The 20,428-nt window shown below is 38.5% G+C and overlaps 4 protein-coding genes across 5 annotated transcripts in view; 1 reads left to right on the top strand and 3 right to left on the bottom strand.

Moving 5' to 3' along the window:
* Positions 1 to 1,945, top strand: part of LOC117953461 (polypeptide N-acetylgalactosaminyltransferase 5) — an 8,397-nt gene extending 6,452 nt beyond the window's left edge. The window contains exons 9-10 of the mRNA XM_034886534.1: positions 879 to 1,031; positions 1,179 to 1,945. Of these exons, the coding sequence (XP_034742425.1) occupies positions 879 to 1,031; positions 1,179 to 1,319 (294 nt within the window). The 3' untranslated portion in view covers positions 1,320 to 1,945. The remainder of the gene's footprint in view (positions 1 to 878; positions 1,032 to 1,178) is intronic.
* Positions 1,946 to 2,038: 93 nt separating this feature from the next.
* On the bottom strand, positions 2,039 to 3,751 carry LOC117953484. Its single transcript, XM_034886584.1, has 2 exons — positions 2,933 to 3,751; positions 2,039 to 2,830 (listed from the first exon to the last, which is right to left on the bottom strand). The coding sequence occupies exons 1-2, from the start codon at positions 3,471 to 3,473 to the stop codon at positions 2,445 to 2,447; spliced, it is 927 nt and encodes a 308-aa protein (XP_034742475.1). The 5' UTR covers positions 3,474 to 3,751; the 3' UTR covers positions 2,039 to 2,444.
* Positions 3,752 to 7,440: 3,689 nt separating this feature from the next.
* cytip (cytohesin 1 interacting protein) lies at positions 7,441 to 10,730 on the bottom strand. 2 transcript variants are annotated; one of them, XR_004658617.1, is made up of 9 exons: positions 10,159 to 10,730; positions 9,749 to 9,798; positions 9,531 to 9,585; positions 9,292 to 9,394; positions 9,009 to 9,102; positions 8,830 to 8,896; positions 8,504 to 8,570; positions 7,792 to 8,356; positions 7,441 to 7,760 (listed from the first exon to the last, which is right to left on the bottom strand). XR_004658617.1 is itself a non-coding variant. In XM_034886578.1 (8 exons), exons 1-8 carry the CDS (start codon positions 10,324 to 10,326, stop codon positions 7,884 to 7,886), a joined length of 1,077 nt encoding a protein of 358 aa, XP_034742469.1. In that variant the 5' UTR covers positions 10,327 to 10,730; the 3' UTR covers positions 7,441 to 7,883. The 2 variants fall into 2 exon arrangements, 1 of the variants encoding a protein (XP_034742469.1); XM_034886578.1 differs by having other exon boundaries at positions 7,441 to 8,356.
* A 1,346-nt stretch (positions 10,731 to 12,076) lies between these two features.
* LOC117953477 (activin receptor type-1C) overlaps positions 12,077 to 20,428 on the bottom strand; it is a 19,778-nt gene continuing 11,426 nt past the window's right edge. Inside the window, exons 3-9 of the mRNA XM_034886570.1 lie at positions 17,547 to 17,789; positions 17,173 to 17,403; positions 16,904 to 17,071; positions 16,106 to 16,262; positions 15,215 to 15,339; positions 14,835 to 14,965; positions 12,077 to 14,560 (exon numbers count right to left, since the gene is read on the bottom strand). Coding sequence (XP_034742461.1) covers positions 14,435 to 14,560; positions 14,835 to 14,965; positions 15,215 to 15,339; positions 16,106 to 16,262; positions 16,904 to 17,071; positions 17,173 to 17,403; positions 17,547 to 17,789 — 1,181 coding nt within the window. The 3' untranslated portion in view covers positions 12,077 to 14,434. The remainder of the gene's footprint in view (positions 14,561 to 14,834; positions 14,966 to 15,214; positions 15,340 to 16,105; positions 16,263 to 16,903; positions 17,072 to 17,172; positions 17,404 to 17,546; positions 17,790 to 20,428) is intronic.

Below are 20,428 nucleotides of genomic sequence, written 5' to 3'. Positions count from 1 at the left end.
TTCCTTCCCTCAGTTAGAGCATTGAAGATGGGTCGAGGCTGGGTCTTCCAACATGACAATGACCCGAAACACACAGCCTGGAGAACCAAGGAATGGCTCTGTTAGAAGCATATCAAGGTGCTGGCGTGGCCTAGCCAGTCTCCAGACCTAAACCCAATAGAGAATCTTTGGATGGAGCTCAAACTCTGTGTTTCTCAGCGACAGCCCAAAATCCTGACTGATCTAGAGAAGATCTGTGTGGAGGAGTGGGCCAAAATCCCTTCTGCAGTGTGTCAAACCTGGTGAAAAACTACAGGAAACGATTGACCTCTGGAACTGCAAACAAAGGCTACTGCACCAAATATTAACATTGATTTTCTCAGGTGTTCAAATACTTATTTGCAGTTATTATACAAATAAATAGTACAAAAAAATCATACATTGTTATTTCTTTTTTTTCTTTTTTTTTTTTTAGATTATGTCTGTCACAGTGGACATGTACCTACGGTGACAATTTCAGACCCCTCCATGATTTCTAAGTGGGAGAACTTGCAAAATAGAAGGGTGTTCAAATACTTATTTCCCTCACTGTATGTTTCATTTCCCAGATTATTTGACTGCAAAAAAAATAGAAAATGTTTATGGGGGGATAACAAAAAATATCCAGGAATAGACCGAGATCAGGAAAAATGCAATCAGAGTCGGACCCAAGCCACGATAAACAAGGGTGGAGTCCAAGACGAGACCAAGTCTTTTGAATATACATTTTTTGGATTCAGTTTAGCCTCACTGAGCCATCTGTTTTTATGGAGCATAATTATATTCTTGTTACTTCTTTGTCTCCCTCTCTCCCCCTCTCTCTACCTCTCTCTCTCTCTCTCTCTCTCTCTGGTATTCAGAGTCAGCACTTTAATTACACCTGGATGAGGCACATTCGCCAACAAGATATTTGCGTCACACCCCACAGCGAGGGCGGTGGCTTTGCTTTGGAATTATGTGACAACACCAAGCCTGAACATCGCTGGTTCCACAAATCATCTAACTCCGCTCTGGTAGGTTGACTTGAGTGGGCTGTTTGTTTTGTCTACTATCTTTGTCTTGCTTGCTATCAGATGGAAATTAGTGCAGTGGAATCAAAGAGTGTTTAGAGGCTAAAGCTTTGCTCGTTAATCATGTTTTCTTGTTTTATCTTTGTGAAGGCGGAGCACCTCATAGCAGAGTTTGTTTCCCACCACATGTGCCTGGAGGCGGATCCTCAGGGTGACACTCTTCTCCTCAGTCCATGTGAAACCAGAAACGCCTTCCAAAAGTGGCAGTTCACACACTACTACACTGAGTGATGAGACTGAAACATGTCAAACATGCACTATAGAGACCTTCAGTGGCCTCATACTACAGTACAGTCTGTGGTCCAGAGTCAACACATGGCTGTCCAGAGGAGGTGGGAAGCGCTTTGTTGGCCGTAACATGCGGCGTAAAGCAGAGGGTGTGGGGATGTGCAATGCTTTCTAATTTCCTTTTATCATATCCGCCTGGAGTGACCTTTTGTTTTACACACTTGTGCCAGAGGAATAAGGCCATCTTCTATCTGTTTGGATAGATTTGGACCAGAGTTAGCTAAAGGGGTTCAGGTAAATGTCTATGGAAGAACACTTAATGTCTAGCACAACATATCATCTCACTGCCAAAGATAAACCGTGCCTCTTAGATATGAGATTTAAAAAGTATTTTTTCTCTGCTGGGACTGAATAATAATGAGTTTAATTGCATGTAATTTAAAATATATACATTTGTGTTAAACATATGTACTTTTGATGAGGCACATGGGTGAAACAGCTGCTTCTGTGGTTTTTAAATGATGCGTTGTTAAGGTGTAGGTTTTGTCTATTTGTGTAAATATCTTCTTGTCACTAGAGGGAAGTGTTGGTTCAAAACATGCAATAAACCTCAGCTGTGATGACATGGTTTTGTGGCCTCTTATCAAACCCTTTACCCACATATTGATACAAATGCATTTTCTCAAGAAAGTAAAAAATAAATAACAGAAGATAAAGATTTTATAGCATGCATCTCTTTATTATATTTTATCCACAAGCCATAAGGCCATCTATCTTGTTATTCACTTGGGAATACTTACTCTAATACTAGAGGTTAAGATCCTCAATCTCTAATGCCAAACAACATCTTAGTTACTACATAGCGTAGGATTATAAAGCACTGAGCGTCTTAGTTAAGTAATCTGCTGCTTTTTTACTTGCTTTACATAACAAGAGGTTTTCATTCTGCAAAGCACAACTATTAGGGAATCTTCTGTGACTTGGAGAGTTACATCAGAGATTTTAAATTCTGTGTACAAGTAGATTTTAGAACAGATAAATATGTAAACTGTACCACACGGCATAGATGTACAATCAGTTTTGTTAAGTATCATGTTATTTATTCACAAAGGGATTAAAACCATCTTCTTACAAATTCATGACCATGTACTCAAACTCCTCTATCTTCTGGCGGGTGTTGCCTCGGCGGATCTTGCGGTAGGACACAGTGCTATACTTGGAAGAAGAGAGGTGGTTGAAGGATTTCTGGTGGTCGACGCTGCCACAGGATTTTTTCGGCAGAGGCAGAGTGGAGTAGCCTGGACTGGCGTTTTGAACAACCCCCATAGGGACATGGGAGTTGTGGTCCTGCTCTGGCTCCACCTGAAGCTTCCTGTCACCTGAAATCTGACGTTCAGCACTAGACATCTGCTCTGGGATGTCTGCCTCCCTATTAAGCCTTGTATAACTCTTCTCATTAGTTACATTAAAGGGTTCATTTTTTGGTGTCACTTCTTTCTCAACAGGTAGATTTGCTGAAAAGAAAAGGAAGAGAAAATCTATTTTTCAAGTTTTAAACAAAATCCTTCCTCTCAAACAATCTATTTTACTGCACATTAATACTAAATTCCTCTTACCTTTTTCTGCTGATATAATTTGCTGTGTTTGCATGTCTGCAGTTGTGCAGTTTAGAGATTCACCAAAGGTGCTCACTGACTTCTCTTGAGTTAGATCAGACTCTGCTCCTGGATCTGAAGGATCTGACACATCCTTCAAATCAGTTTTGGGTGTCTGGAGCTTATGGCATTCTTCTTGTTCAGTCAGAATGATGTGCTGTGTCACTTCCTCCTTCGGCTCTGCAATGTCTTCATCCATAATGGATTCTTCCCCTGGATCATCCTCATCAGCTGCCACACTGTTGACAAAATTCTTGCACTTGTTGGCACCAAAACCACAAGACATGTTCACTTTTATGTCCTGTTGAGCTTGGTCCTCGTCACTGTAGAATACAGAGTCATCTCCCTCCTCCAATGACAACACATCTCTTTCTTCAGGTTCCTCCAGTGTCTGGAGGGTCTTTACAGTGATCCCACCAATGATCTCCGGTACCTGAGATGCCAGTGCATCTTCTTCTACTGAGACCCTCAGGGCCTTTGAAGGCATCATGCTTTTCTCCATCTCTATCTGTCTTCTTTTCTTTCCACTATGATATTGAAAATAATCTAGCTCCAATGCTCTTGTTTTGCAGATGTTAAATCAAAATTAAAAATTCAAGCAAGCTCAGATCTCTCATTGTCACATTGTCTGCTCCAGCGTTCCATGTGTTACCAAAATACTTTTTATCCTATATTGTCAAAGAGTGAAGAAAGACTCTGTTCTGCATTTCAGTCAGCAGTGCAAGGTCTAGTGCTCTAGTGTGCTCTCTAGTGCTAGTACCATGTAATTCTGTGTGCATCTTGAATCACCAAAGAACGGGGTTTTGTTGTGGCCCCAACAAAGAGTCTTTGTGACTCTGGCATCTACAAAACTCATTCTTTGTTAATCTCTGCTGGGTGACCACCTTTATTCTATAATGTTTTGAGTCTGGATTAACATTCTCCTGTAGGTCTTTTTTTTTTTTTTACAGTCTTTCACCGCCTGAACGATGTGATTGCATGTGCTTAAGATAAGCCCTGTTCATGTCTTGGATTTTAAGTGCATATATATATATACTGTATATATAATTTCATCTTTACTAAAGCACCTGAAATGCTGAAATGACACAATGAAAAGTTTGTTCATCATGCAACAGTAGCACTGCTTGAGCCACAAAAAGGTAAAACTCTCCAGTACTTCATCAAAAAAGCAAAGATTAGAGAAAAATGAATACAGATTTAGGTACCAATCCCTCAGATTTATTTTATTTTGGAGAAGCACAATTCCTAGATTGGGAGCCACAGGAATAATCTAGAAAATACTTATGAATGCTGAAAAGTTAAATTGCTAAAGCTAAACTGGATTGCTGTCATTATTATTTAAGATGAAGGTGAAGTAGTGAGAAAAGTTGAATAGTGGGACTGGTGTTAATTACTATGAATTTCATTGAAATGTTGAATAACAAGTGCAACTTTTTGTTAAAGATAACGCTAAACTGACTTGCCTGAACTGACTATTTGGATAAAGAAGTAAATGAAAGAGTAATGAATTAATTGGTAAAATGGTAAATATTGATCATAATAAGAAATCTCAATCAGTTGTGTTCAATATTTTCAAAAAGTATGACAAGAATTTATACAGTAAGTTGAATAAAACTCCTAATGAATAAATAGGTACAAATAATGTTTGAGTGAAGTATGAATCCCTAAATAAGAATGTATTGAGCATGAAAACCATCTGAAACAGTATAAATATATAATTAAGTATAATATAGTATGTCAAAAAGGTGACAAAAGAGTTAGAATTACATGTTGAGGAAAGCCATAGTATACTATGTAAAAGAAATTCATAATTAAAAAAAAAGTGTCAAAATTGATCAAATCTTCATGGTATGTGTGATATAAAGTCAGATGAGGCTGCTGAGTGGTTGTGGCGATGGTCTGCTAATCCATTGTGATATGCATGTGTGGGTTCAAATCCCATCTTGCTCTAATCTGAGTGTATTATTCTTCTAAAATGATGTGTCAATAACATAACTGTCTGTATTCCAACAACTCTCTTTGCAACAATTTTATGAGTTTTCCCAGAGAAATGCTCCCCTTATTATTGTTTTATTGTAGTATGTTGAGAAACATCGTAGTACAGTATGGTGAAAAAAAGTCATTAAACAGTTTTGTCATAGTATGTCGCAAAAAAAGGGATTGAAAGTCATAATATAGTTTGTTGAAAAAAAGTCATAGTATAGCATGTTCAAAAAAAGCATGGTTTATTAAGTCCCAAAATGTCTTAGTCTATGTAATAATCGTATATGTCAAAAAATCGTTTGTCAAAAAACAAAGTGTTGAAAAAGTCATGGTTTGGTATGTCAAAAAAAAGTTATACTATAGCATGTTGAAAGGTCACAGCATACTATGTTGAAAGAATTTATATAATAAAAAAAAATTAACGATTGTGTGTCAAACATATGATAAAAAAGGCATGGTATGAGCTTTTGAAATGAAGTTAGACGAAGTGGCCAAGTGGTTAAAGGATGGATCACAGCGTGTTATTCTGTTACATTTTGGTCAAAAACATAACTGGATGCTTTCAAACAACTTTGGTTGCAGCAATGTCATCAGGTACTCTTATATTGTTTAAGTATGGTATGTCGAAAAAAAATCACAGTATAGCATGTCAAAAAGTCATTGTATAACAGGTCAGAAAAAAGGGATAAAAAGCAATAAAATGGTTTGTCTGAAAAGTCATAGCATAGTATGTCGAAAAAAGCATAGTATATTATTTTGAAAAAAATGAAGAAAAAGTCATAGTATATTATGTTGAAAAAAGCAAAGAAAAATTCATAGTATAATATGTAAAAAAATATAAAATAATACAGTAGAGTAAGGTATGTTGAATAAAGTAATGAAAAAGTTATAGGATAGTATGTAAAAAAAAAACACACTATAGTATATCAAAAAAAGTGAAAAACGTCAGAATAGTATATCCAAAAAATTGAATAGTCATAGTAAAATTTGTTGAATAAATTGATGAAAAAATCCCTGTTTAGTATGTCGATAAAACTCATGGTATTTATAGTACGTCAAAAAAACTCATAGTATAGCGTGTCAAAAAGTCACAATATGCTACGTCAAAAAAAGTGATGAAAATGCAATAATATAGCAGCCTATGTCAAAACAATTATAAAAAAGTCATAGCATAATATGTCGAAAAAGTCATGGTATAGTATATCAAAGAATGTGATAAAAAAAAGTCATAGTTTAGTATGTTGAGAAAAGTGAGTGTTATTCTGCTAAAATCATATGTTGATGACATAACTGGCTGCATTCAAACATCTCTCTATGTAACATCTAATGTAATGATATTCTCCCAGAAAAATGCTCCTCTTATTATTGTTTTAGTATAGTATGTTGAAAAAAACTTAGCATGGCAAAAAAAGTCATGCCAAAGTCTTAGTATCATATGTCAAAAAAAGTTAAAGTATATCATGTTGAAAAAAGTGATAAAAAGTCATAGTATAGTATGTACAAAAAAGCATGGTATGGTATGTCCTTTTTTGGACATACTATACCATGCTTTTTGTACTAAAAAGTTCTAGTCCTATAGTATATCACAAAAGTCATAGTATACTATGTTGAAAAAAGTGATAAAAAAGTAATAGTATGTCGGAAAAATCACAGTATAGTAAGTCGGAAAAGTCATAAAAAGTCACAGTACAGTATGTCAAAAAAACATAACACACAAAAAAATGGAAAAAGTAGTCATTTTCAATGATCTCCCGGTTATTCTGCTCCATAATAAAGTATGTCATTGTTTTTGACAACAGTAATCAATAATCAATAAAAGTAATCAATTTATCCCAATGTTATAATGACCCTCTGTAGCTCTCTCTCTCTCTCTTTGTCTCTCTCTCTTTAGCAGTATTAGCAGGAAACCCAAGAAGTAAGACTCTTTACAGGAAATGTGTAAGGTTTCTAGTCTCAAGTGTTATAGCCTAATCTTTTACAAACTATTCGGCATTACCTAGAATAATGTTTGTTTCTGTGTTTAAGAAAAATATGTTTAAGTTGAAAGTGTAACTGAAGAATGAGTGTGTACTATCATCTGGTATTTGAAGGAAAACACTGGTGGGTTTTTAAGAATTCAAAAGTTTATTATGTTTAAAACAAAAATAAAGTTTTTGTTGTTGTTTTGCTTACAGATTTACAAAACTATTCTCTAAAAAGTTGCATTTGATTGTCCGTGAAAGTAAAACATACATACTTCAGCACGTACAGAATTGACAAGAAACAGTTTCATGTTTCTGAACTGGCAGTTGTATACAGCCTGAGAATAATGTTGGAAATGAAAACAGTTAAGTAGTTTCTCTTGCACCCACATCCTGTTTTGAGCTGAGCAGACATCTATACTGAGTAGAGCTTTGGTTTTGGTTTTCAGCACCTGAATGTCTCTCTGGCCTAGTAGGGAATGGTTCTAATGTGATTATGTCACAGTAGTCTTATTTTAAAATCCAAGTTGCTACATGAACACAGCTACTGCAGTTCAGACTATTCTGATTAAAGCTGATCAAACTGGCTTAATGTTAAATGTTTCGGTTTGTTATTCAAGCTAGTAGGATACACAATCTCATTTATATACATTATCATCTCATATGCATGCAATTTATTCAAACAAAGGAAGAATATTTTCATAATGCTTTTGTGCCTACACAAGTCTAAGCCAAGCAGTGAGTCAGGCTCACATTTGAGGCTCAGGGCCCTCTTGGGTAAACTTTGACATTGGCAAATGCCAAGTGCCAAAATGTCTGTCTTCTCTGGGTTCCCATTAAGGTAAAAATAGATTTTAAGGATTAACCCAACCTTAAGCGTGGGGAAACAGTTTTTTACATTGTCTCCAACAAGAGCGTCAAAACCCTTGTTAACTTGTAGTACCAAGTTGACACAAGGAGCATGTAAGTCACTGAGTTCCTATCTCCTCCTCTTCAACTGATCGCTGGAGTCCAGGAAGTAACTTCAGTATGTGTTTACGGACACTGACTTTTCTGCCTTTGCGGGGCAGGGTGCCAAACAAGGAGGAGCTCCTTGTTTCATCCCATGAAGGAGAGAGGGAGCTGCTGCTGCCGGCCAAACTGGAGCTCCTGGAGCGGCTGAGGGATGGGTGATGATGGCTGGAGCTGGAGGAAAACCTGCAGGAGCTGTTTAGTGAGGGGAAATCTTTGGAGAAGAAGCAGCTGTCGTCTGTGAGGCTGGCTGCACTGCATGGGCTGGGAGAGCACAGATCGTCAAACACACTGGCCTGGTCACTGTCATCTGTCATCATGCTCCTGTAGCTACTGTCACTAGAAAAACGTTGGCCACAGCGGCCTGAGGGGGAGCCCAGAATCAAAGAAGAGTCCATTGAGAGTTGGAGGCTGCTGTTGTTTAAGTTACCTGAAAACGTAACAAAGGTAGTTTGTCAGCAGTGTCGGTGTATTTCTCAGGGTAACTCCCTCTAATTTATCTGGGGTTTACACTTGCATTCACATCATGAAGCGACAGGAAGTGCTGTGGTCTGACAGCTGAGCAAAACCGTCTCACCTCGCATTAGACGTTTTTCCTGTAATGTGAGGGCCTGCAGCTCAACCAATTTCTCACGTAGTGATTGCTGCATGGGCAAAAAAACATCATGGTGTTACTTCCAGGAAAATCATTTATCTTATGCATTGAGAACATTTTACAGGTTTTACACAGTGCTGTAGCAATAGAACCTAGAACCTGTAATTTACCACATGGTGACAATTTGCTTTCATTACTACCAGCTGGGTTTGTGTGGTTTAATTTAGTCACTTGTAGGGTGCAATGAAACCACAGAGCTGCAGTGTATCAACAACATACATGGGCAGGGTCAAAGAGACATGCTGTACCTTCAGCAGGTTCATCCTCTTCTCCAGCTCTATCTGCTTCACTACATTCCCGCACACAGTCTCCATCCTGGAATCACATAATACAACATCATCACACACACTTTTAACAGAAAACACTGTTATCATACAGTTTATGTTTCTGTGCAGTCGATTCACCAGTTTTTATTTCTTTTACTCACTTTAGACTGTTGGTTGATTCTCCTATCAGATCAAGTATCTGCTGATGAGAGGATCCTTCAATGCTGGCCCCATTGATAGTGATGATAACATCGCCTACAATGGATGAGGAGGCAAAAAAGGGAACTAATCAACACGGCTTTGCATTGCATTTGTGCATCAGTGTGTGTGTGTGGGTGGGCATTTAAATGTGTGGCAAGAGATATACTCGTCAATCTATATACACCAGAAAAGGTTTTGTGTGCGTATGAAAGCCTGTGCATATAGAGGATGTGGGGGGGTCACCTGCGGTCAGGCCGGCACTCTCAGCAGCGCTGTCCTCCTGCACTTTGCACACAAACGTGCACATCTCCACTGAAGAGCTGTCCTTTAGCTGCAGGCCATAGGTCTGTCACAAAGAGACAATTAGTCACAAAAACAATACTTTTTCATTAAAAAGATCCTTTTGAACATGAAGTGAGCATTACAGAGATTAAAAAGCATGACTGATATACTTCATCTTAATGATTATAAAATGGGATTACCTGAATTTCAAAACCAAAGGTTTCATTGTCATGTTTTTCCAAGACAATTGTGGTCCTGTGCAAAGAGAAATGCAAAAAAAACAGAAAATACATATTTTAGGAACTGCTCTCAATGTGGTTTGTTCTCTTTTTAATAAAAAAAGGATTGTAAAAACAATAAATGCTATATATTATTGTACATGTAGTGATAAATTGCACATTCGATTTGATGTTTTTACCTTTGCGGGTCAGAGTAATCAACCAGAGTGGTGGAGTGGGTTTGTTTGGGCTGCAAAAAAAGAAATGCAGAGTTCCTCTTTAGAACAAATGAATTGAGTAGAGTTTTAAATCTCTCAGGGAACTAAACAGGTTGTTCAATGTGAGAGCATGATGATCCAACAGTGCTAATTAACTCAAAAGATTAAAATTGTTAAAAGGCTTTTGGCCAGTTGCAGGGAGCTGCTGCACTACAGTTTGTGGTAAATCAGTGAACTGCTTTTCATTATAAAACAACACTGTATAAGAAAAAGCTCTACACTTCTCAAGTTTGTGTGTCAGTGTTTCATGATGTTTGATTTGAATTACAGAAATGTGTGCATTTAAACCTTATATTCCAGCCCATTATATCACTCTTGATTTATTGTCTCACCTTGCATACTCTGGGAAGTGAGCCTGTGTTGTGCCGGTGTCGATCATTGTTTCCCCTCAGTGAACGTCGGTACCACAGGGAACATTTCTTCCTCAGAGTATTATCCAGAATGTTATTCTCTTGGCTGCCTTGGTGTGTAAATCCATTGAAATTCATAGTGGACTGCATGGTAGAGTAGTCCTCAAAGCACCATCATGTCCTGCTGCAGCAGCTTTTTAATGATTGTGTGGCCCTGCCTCGCTGTGCAGCCAAAAGCAAAATGTGTCAAAGCGGAAATCCACGTCATGTGACAGTTGTGGTGGACCTGCTTCTCTAGCTCTCAGCCTCACATACCTAATTTCCTGTTGAACCCTTTCAACTTCTTTAGAAGGGATGGTCTGCTAAGAAATTACTTCTTATTATTCCCCTTCAAACAGTCCTTTTTTGCAGGCTAAGCATTTTGGATTATGGTCTGTCAGAAATCAGCAATGCATGAGAAACTGCCACCTCATGCTTCCACCAGCACCTGCTTCAATCCTCTCTCACTCTCAGTTTCTCAATGGGCTTAGCGTCAGTGTGAGCCTGAGTCCTGTGTTCTGCCAAGCAGAGAGACTTGTCTTATGAGGACAGACAAAAGGCTGATTTAGCTTGGGGCCAGTGTCACGCTTCCCAAACAGGCAGCATGGGTCATTGGGCCGTAGGCATCAGACATGGTTTGTTCAAAAGGAAAATCAGACACACAGGCCGCCAGCCAGGGAGACAATGGATGATGGGGTAAAGAAAACTGAACCCCAGTACCCTTCTACACTACCACACCCATGCTTACAAAAGGTGCGCTGTTAATCTTAAGGAAAAGAATATTATATCTCACCTTGCACAAAAGATGCATTTCATTGGTCATCAGAAAAACAGAGAAAGTGTTTTCTTTTTCACTTTAAGCCTCAGTATTTTGTATATTTGAACCCAGTTAAAATACTCCTTAACTAGCAGATTGCCCCACAGTAGTCCCCCTCTACCCCACTGTCCCTCAGCAGAGCCATTGGCCAAGCGACCACGGGACCGTCTGGAACACAGATATCCCATTTCCCCAGGACGTTGCAAATTCCCATCCAGTTTCACCACTATACAGAACATAAAAAACACATCTTGTCCTCTTCATTGATAGCATGCACTCTCCTGCTGCATGATACAAGTGAGGACAACAGAAAAGCATTGAATGTATCACCAATGATTCTGTAATACGTGAGGAAACAACGCACATCTCTGCTCTCTGTTTTAAAGACTAGATTCACATTCACAAGGTCTATAATAAACAATGATTTTTTTTTTGTTAAATTGCATTCTACAGCAGTCTTTCTTCAATCAAGTGGTTATCTTCCAAATGACTGTATGGTAAAGTGTGTAAATGACCTCTTTCTGTTTTCACAAACATTGTTTCCTTAATGTGAAAAAATGTGAATCCATCTTTAAAAAGCTAAAACTATCATAATTGTATCACATTTCGGAAAACTGGATGTTTGAGTGATTAGTGTCCCATTAACATCCTGTGGGTAACACTGTTTGACCTCTCGCGTCTGAGGTAACAGGCAGCACAGTAAAAGCCGTTAGAACAACTCACAGCACAATGTTGCAGCATTGACTCATTTGAGTAGTGCTGATTGCCTCCATGTTACACTTTTATTTCGTCTGACGCATAATAAACCGTGTTCACAAAAAGCGGTAGAACTAAAAGCCAAGATGAGTCATGTAAGATGAAAGTTGAAAGTGTGATGGGGAAGATAAAAAGGACTTGTTCAGATAAGTAAATCTGGGAGATTTTGTCCTACGTGCAGTAATTTGCTCAGCTCTTCACAATCCTGTAAAATTGACAATTGCAATGTAGAGACATTCTATACTGAAAAACATTTTCATTTTAAAAAAAAGTCATGAAAACAGTTCTCTCCATGAAAAACAGTTTATTGGACCATTAATATCACTACTACATTTTTTATACAGAATAAATAGTGCAAGAGAAAAGATACAATGCAATGGCATGAAATCTGAGCAATGACACAAAACCATATAAAATGACTGGATGGTGGTCACTCCTCTTTGGAATGATTGATAAGTCTTTCTTGTCTTAGCTATGAGTTGTGTCACATGTCTGATTCATGGAGAAGCAGATATGACAGAAAAGACAAAATGTCAGCTTGGCTCAGCAAAGATCCAACATCAGATAAAAAACAATTTTCAAAGGATGCGGGCAGAGACGGATGCTTTAATACTGCACCACACAAAGTCAAACGATCTTATGATTGAAGTAAACTAATCACTTCAAAGAAAGAAAAAATTAAGACTTGCATACATTAAGTGATATTTGTCAAGAGAGCAACGTAACTTATTTTCAATAGCCAACACAGCTGATGCTACATATCAACCAGTAAAAACAATGGCACCTTCATAACAGCAGGACACGTATATTATATCACTAAGCAGCTACATGGAAGTATGTAAACCTTAGCAACTAAAAACATGAACGCAGGATGTATTAAAAAGCCATGATGAATGGGAAAATTGACAGGTATTCTTCCCAGCACCATGTTTCAAAAACACTACAATGATTAGATTCACATAATTAATCCCAGGATCACTTCACATGATATGAAACACACACACACACACACACACACACGTGGATGCATGCAAACAAAGATGGTGTACAGATTCACTCATGTCCACTTTCCCTAAGCCTGTTATGGCAAGACTTTACAGGCCTCAACAGCCAGTGGCATTGGTGATCACCCTTCACCCAGACTGTTGTCTCCAAGTGAAATGTCTTAAACTGATTTGCTACAACTAGTAATTTGTTGTTATCCTCTTGTTTTATGAGTTCATCATTACCTTCATCAAGATCTGATCTTATCTCGGTCTTAGATTTTATCATAATCATCTGCTACATTGGGACACCTGCTGTAAAACAGCATTGGGCTTACAACATCGAGTGTGTTCTTACATGTACTGTGCTTGGTTGTTAGATTTCCCTGTCAAAAGAAATACCGATGAGCCAATGTTAACAATACTGTGCATTAGGGTTGCTAAGATTTAATAATTTGAGTAACATGCTTTAAGTCTAAATAAATATATTTGAGAAATATAAAAACATGACTATTCACATTCATAATTATGCTGTTTGTCAGTAAACTAGCATTCACCTGTCAAGAGAGCAGCTCTTTTCAGCAACCGAAAGCTTTAAACGTGCAAAATGTATAGCAGGAGCTTATAGTTGTACTTCTCTTTCTGTAAAGGATAATACAAAGAAAACGTATATAGGCACTCTAATGATCCCATGAGGCTGTTAAAATATAAAGACTTTATAATGTTAAATGTAATCCTTACTACTAGTCAGTCCAAATTTTTAAAGTTTTGTCTGAGGGTGGCGCCAGAGGAATGGATCCGTTTTTAACTAAATCCAAACCTTTATTGATGTTAGGGTAATTCTTATTAGTGTCAGCTCAACTAAACTGAGGCGTAGCCTTTAGTTATACTTAAAGTCAGGTGATCATGGGGGTTCATCCTCTGGGGACCAGGAATGTCATTGTGATCCATTCAATAAACGTTGAGGTATTTGGACCAACAGATCCAATGGACAAACTGTAATTGCCATCCTTGGAGCCATGGTGGTTAAAAATCATTAGTCAGAACTAAATCACACTGAAAACCAACTTGAATATATTTAGCTAAAGGATGTTTTCCACTTGGAAATGCACAGTTGTATCCCTTTTACGTGTAAAAATTCACTTTAAAATTCAGATTATCAGGAACAATATGTAAGTGTGGAATTTTAAACCAATCAGAACCAGTCAGAGTGTCTTATTCAGTATTGTTTGTGATTTTCAGTTAGCACACTAAATACTCAGCAGTACTGTATTTGATACAAGATATGGCACAAAAACATCCCAATGTGCAACTTCAAGCTTTGGGCACTTAAATGTCTGAGGTAGCAAAATAATCTATATATATAAGATATATTCTAATTTCATATGGTTCTTCTTACCAAAAGTTCAGCAGTTTTGTTCAATTTTGTTTTTAACTAGGTGTCTATGTGCAAAGCAGCCACAGACACCTCCTACAATACTTTGGCACCAAAAACAACCTGAAGTTGCTCTCTGAGGGTGAATACTGTTGTTGTGTCCTGAAGAGGGCAGCCTCAGGCCATTAGAGAGAACAGTTTCTCCCAGTCAACTCTCCCAGTTTCAACAACTCTCAGTTGTTGCACCAGTGCCAGCACCAGTGCTGATCTGCAGGGCAACAAATCTAACTAATCTTTGAGATCCTTGATGGCAGACAGCTGAGACACCGTTTTCTTGACCCTCAGAGCAGTGAGTCGAGCAGCAGGGTTGGCATGCCAGCACTCTCTCATCAGTTTGCCCATCACACGCAGAGCCTGATGTATCAACAAGGAGACAATACTATTCATATAAAACCAAAATGTCACTTCATCCAAACAGGTTGAAGTGTCAGCATCTGAAGACTTCTACTTCAAAAAAGTGCCTGTGTTTTACCCAGATTCATCCTATAAGCACATGGCATGTAACATCTGTTTTTGTTTTATACCTGACATTTACAGTTTTGTGCACACACTGTGTTGAGGTATAGTGTCAGTGCTAACTATCTTACACGATGACACATCAGATACATACAGAGACCTCCCGTCTCACCTCGCAGCTCTGCCACTGGTTGGGAACATTGGGTCTGAGTTTCTGGTCACACACCACCTTCCTCATGTCCTCGATGGTCGGATCAGAAGGCACCAGGTCGTAATAAGGCAGCTGAAAATCTTCATGAAGTCCTGTGAAAAGGACAAAGATGTAGATTTTGTTTATCATTTTTCTACACAACCGCCTTTTCATATACACGACTGATGGTGCACAGTTTACAGATATACATTAGTGCATAAACCACCTGAAAGTAGTTTCATCCGTGGTGTCATGCATGTAATTTTAGTGCCATAGTGAAGTTTTGCTGATGACTCATCCATTAAGTATTTCTTAAAACATCAATGTGGGAGTGTATTTGTTTGTGTGTCATTATAAAGTACCTCTAACAGAGCATCTTCGGGCAAGTTCCCAGAACACCAGACCTAGCGAGTAGATATCCGCCCTCTTGAATGACTCAAAGCTAGTTATATTGATCGTCTCATCCAGGATTTCTGGGGCCATGTACCTACAGAGGACAAAATGATTAAGACCTAATGAAATAAAAAGCCACAGTACTTCTTTCCTTAACCAATTACTGTGTGGGTTTGTTGTCCCATGTTCATGTGAATCATAAATACAGCAAACAACAGTTCAACATTGTGTTCTGGGAACTTGAAGTACAAACACATAATTTAAAAAACAACAACACTGACAGCACTCACTGATGATTTAGTTTGACAGAGATATTGAATCTTGTTTTCTGTTGGTAAATACCACTAGGAGTAGCTAAAGTGTAAGAATTTTAAATGCTACACATACAGGGTTTAACGTACAGTAGGTCTATATAGATAAATACATGTGTTCACGTGTGTGTGCAGTATTTATATACATATATTTATTAATTTAAATACATGTATTAATTGTATCACGCCTGAATCAACCAAGCAACATATTATTTTAGGAATCACTTGTGGGACTGAATGTTTCTGAACAGTGGAAAAAATGAAAACTATAAAACTATGCTTTAATGGAGACAACAATGCCAACAAAAGTGGCTGACTTTGTATTGTGAGCCAGTTACATAATAGCATTGGCTAAACAACTTCAAAACAGGTTGACTTCAGAGAAATGTAGACATTGACTGCAATGTAAACTACACGTGAAATCTAGCACATCGAATAAATTTGACCAGGTTTACATAAATTAAGTTTGATTTCCTGTTTGTGTGTGTGTGTGTGTGTGTGTGTGTGTGTGTGTGTGTGTTAATTTTTGGGTTTTGAGGTAAATCCAACCGCTTGGTTCCCACTCTGTGGTTGGACGGTATGTCAACGGAGTTGGTGCTTGAGTCGTGTTTCACAGCCAAGCCCAAATCTGCAATGACTGCCGTGCCGTTCTTTTTCACCAGGACATTTTTCGACTTTAGATCCCTGTGAGCAATGGCAGGTTTCCCTAGAACCAAGAAGACCACAAATAAGGTTGCATGCTTCTTAGACAAATATTTTTCATCTTTCAGTAACGAATAAAAGAGAAATATTTTTTGCAGGAGTAATGGAGTGAAAAAATGACATCTGCACCATATTTTTTAGTATTCAAACTGCAGTTTAACATCATCTAATGAAATTATCACAGCCATCAATGAAACATGATGTTAATGATGTTAACACTGTAGTGTTACAATGATTAGTCGATTAATCCACAGAAACATGAACCAACAAATTTCATGAGCAATTAATCTTTTAAGTAATTTATCAAGCTAAATACCCAACATTGGCTATTTAATTTGTTACAGGTTCTATATTATTGCAAATTGATTATTTAAGGGATTTCAGACTGTTGGTTGGCAAAAAACAAGAAATTACATACATTTGGAATCGGGGACGCTGTGATGAAACATTTCCCACAATTTTTTGACCTTGCAGAGACTAAACAACACATCAATCAATCAAAAAGGTACAAATTATTTTTTGATTGGAGGCCTAAATATTATACAAATTTATCAATCAAACAAGTAGCATAATTGTTTGAATACCCCAAAATATGAGGTCAATGCCCAAGAGTTTAAGATCTGCATTCACTTAATACAGCCTTACCCTGTGTTCCAATGATTTCCATATGGAGATGCGCCAGCCCACCGGCTATGGACAGAGCGAGAACAATCATGCCTTCCAAGGAGACCGTGTACCTGTTCAGGTAGTCATACAGAGAGCCATGCTCATGGTACTCTGACACCAACCAGAGCTGCGTCCACGAGCCATTATCTGCAGCACACAGCAAATAATACAGTCACATGTTGGAAAATGTATGTCATAACTGTAATGTGAACTAGACTGAAATTAGTTAGTAGATCTGAAGTTGATACCTTTGTTGTCAGCAGCAATGAAGCCCAAGATGTTCTCATGTCTGAGCATGATTGTCTGATAAATCTCTGCTTCCCGAAACCACGATCTCTCGTCCCTGGAGGAGAAGATCTTCACCGCCACATCTTCTCCTCGCCACTTTCCCCGCCACACTTCACCAAACCGACCCTTCCCAATGGTCTCCTGCAGGACAATGGTCCGAGCTATAGTTCGCTGGACCAGCAGTGGCAGACCTGCAAGACACCAGCAAGACGATTAGCAGATATTGATACGCAATCATTTCATTTTACTTGCTTCACAATTATTGAAGTCTTGTTAAGTTTTATTCAGGATTAATGATCATATCAGGTAAGCCAGTTGGCGTAGTCTCTTTTACCTGATCCAGAACCAGAGGTGCTCATGTCATAGATTAGGTCTTTGAGATGTTTGTCAATGGACATTAACATCTGGTCATCCGGAGTCTCCTCTGGGTCCTGCTTGCGGGCTCTGGCGTAGGCACAGCGGTGGCCCTGCACAACGAACACACCGAGCAGGATCCCCACACACAACAGGCAGGAGGGAACCAGGATCAACACAGCGAGCTGCCGCCTGCTCCAGCCGGGCTCTTCCAAAGGCCTTTCTGATAACACACACACACATACAACGTGACCAACAATGTTTACATATGATGGCTAGTTGGAATGGAAGTCTTAAGATGAATAATTTGTAAAAATGAGAGGGAATCATGTTTATCATTGAGCTCCCCATGATTGTTGTACCCTCTGGTGGCCTTTATTGATTATTATATCAATAACAATAACAATAACAATATTATTATAATTGTTATTATTAGTAGTAGTAGTAATAATAATATTATTATTATCAGTGGAGCATGACTACAGTTTAAATATATTGATGTGCTGTATTATGCTGATGGGTGTATATATGTGCTGTATTTCAAGGAAATGCTTCTCTGATATTAGCACAAACTCAGCTAAATTGAGCCATCACCCTGTCGTTAATCTTACAATTTAGAGGGATGGAAATTGTACATTTGGCAGCTGCAAAGTTTTCTCTGCCAAAAAAATGTGTTTTTCCAGAGCACGAGAAATTTTCATCACTGACCATAAATGTCAATAATAATAAATCAGTAATAAAGCTTTTAGTGCAAAGAAAGATTGCTCCAAATAGCAAAAATCTAAATGTAATTGTTTCATAAAACATGCTTTTTCATTTAAAACAGGTGACTGATCTGGACAGGTGCACTACGAAAACAAATTGTGGGTTCAGCAAAAGAATGTAACCTGGTATTTACACTCACATACAGGATTATTAGGAACACCTGTTTAATTTCTCATTAATGCAATTATCTATTCAACCAATCACATTGCAGTTGCTTCAATGCATTTAGTCAGAATGTCAGAATGGGAAAGAAAGGTGAGTTAATCAATTTTGAGCGTGGATTGGTTGTTGGTGCCAGACAGGCCGGTCTGAGTATTTCACAATCTGCTCAGTTACTGGGATTTTCACGTACAACCAATTCTAGGGTTTACAAAGAATGATGTGAAAAGGTAAAAACATCCAGTATGCGGCAGTCTTGTTGATTCTAGAGGTCAGAGGAGAATGGGCCGACTGATTCAAGCTGATAGAAGAGCAACTTTGACTGAAATAACCACTCGTTACAACCGAGGTATGCAGCAAAGCATTTGTGAAGCCACAACACACACTACCTTGAGGCGGATGGGCTACAACAGCAGAAGACCCCACCGGGTACAACTCATCTCCACTACAAATAGGAAAAAGAGGCTACAATTTGCAAGAGCTCACCAAAATTGGACAGTTGAAGACTGGAAAAATGTTGCCTGGTCTGATGAGTCTCGATTTCTGTTGAGACATTCAGATGGTAGAGTCAGAATTTGGCATAAACATAATAGAACATGGATCCATCAGGCCTTGTTACCACTGTGAAGGCTGGTGGGGGTGGTGGTGTAAAGGTGTGGGGATGTTTTCTTGGCACACTTTAGGCCCCTTAGTGCCAATTGGGCATCGTAGCAACAAAGCTCGAATCATTTCAAATTAGTTTCTTGAACATGACAAGAAGTTCACTGTACTAAAATGGCCCCCACAGTCACAAGATCTCAACCCAGTAGAGCATCTTTGGGGTGTGGTGGAACGGGAGCTTCGTGCCCTGGATGTGCATCCCACAAATCTCCATCAACTGATAGCAAGATGCTATCCCATCAATATGGGCCAACATTTCTAAAGACTGCTTTCAGCACCTTGTTGAATCAATGCCACATAGAATTAAGGCAGTTCTAAAGGCGAAAGGGGGTCTAACACAGTATTAGTATAGTGTTCCTAACAATCCTATAGGTGAGTGCATGTTGCTGACCTTCATTCTGTTTGTGGGTGGACAGAGGAGACCTGGACAAACACAAAAATAGCAGAGCTGGTGGGCACCTTGGTAACATGAGATTTAAAGACATGCTGACAACATAATGCACAGTGAACATTGTAATAGCATTGTAGCACAGTTCTAGAATTTAATTATAGGTTTGGGGAAATACAAAGAATGTTGTACTAGAGCGTAACTTTAGAAAATGCCAACTTAGATTGCTGTAGCCTCGTATCAAATCCAGAAACTATTGTGGCCAGGTTGGCTCAGTGAAAGAGCAGGCACACATGTACTGAGAGATTTATGCCTCAACGCAGAGGTCCAGGGTTCGGATCTGACCTGTGACGATTTCCTGCATGACTTCTCCCGCTTTCTCACCTAACTGTCCTATCAACAAAAAAAAAGCGGAAAAGCCCAAAAAATCATCTGAAAAGAAAATCCAGGAAGTAATAACTCTTTAATACATACAGTTTAAACATAAGCAATAAAGACTTGAAGAACGGTTACGCTAATCCATGTTTCTTCAGCCTTATCATTTTCTCAAATCCCCAAAGCATAAAATGTCCTCACCAGGAGGGCCTCAAACATGCAATATCTGCAGATGGCCTAATGTGCAAACCCACACGTCGTGAACTAAACCACAGTTTCTTAAGACATCTTAGCCTTTTACCTAAATACAACATATCCAGCCATGTGTCCAACTGGAGCCAAGGAGACATGACGCAAAACAAAACTTTACTCTGCTCTGGCCCATTAGCAAAAGTACTTCTAGAAACTGCTACTGTTTATTGATTGACTTTTATGTGACTTTGCATGTGTCAAGGAAGTAATCTGAGCAGTCAATTCTACTTTTGTTTGACAATAAAAGGACAATAAACTGAACT

The sequence above is a fragment of the Etheostoma cragini genome, chromosome 11 (assembly GCF_013103735.1).
Source record: "Etheostoma cragini isolate CJK2018 chromosome 11, CSU_Ecrag_1.0, whole genome shotgun sequence".
Taxonomy (NCBI): domain Eukaryota; kingdom Metazoa; phylum Chordata; class Actinopteri; order Perciformes; family Percidae; genus Etheostoma; species Etheostoma cragini.
This window is presented reverse-complemented; position numbering and strand designations above follow the sequence as displayed.

What these genes read in the sequence shown, in the direction of transcription:
- LOC117953484 (XM_034886584.1), bottom strand. Translation starts at nt 3,473, where the DNA reads ATGGAGAAAAGCATGATGCCTTCAAAGGCCCTGAGGGTCTCAGTAGAA. An exon ending in AATTATATCAGCAGAAAAAG is followed by an intron (nt 2,831 to 2,932) that starts GTAAGAGGAATT and finishes TTTTCTTTTCAG; the next exon opens with CAAATCTACCTGTTGAGAAA.
- cytip (XM_034886578.1), bottom strand. Translation starts at nt 10,326, where the DNA reads ATGCAGTCCACTATGAATTTCAATGGATTTACACACCAAGGCAGCCAA. An exon ending in CACTTCCCAGAGTATGCAAG is followed by an intron (nt 9,799 to 10,158) that starts GTGAGACAATAA and finishes CTTTTTTTGCAG; the next exon opens with CCCAAACAAACCCACTCCAC. An exon ending in CCTTTGGTTTTGAAATTCAG is followed by an intron (nt 9,395 to 9,530) that starts GTAATCCCATTT and finishes TCTTTGTGACAG; the next exon opens with ACCTATGGCCTGCAGCTAAA.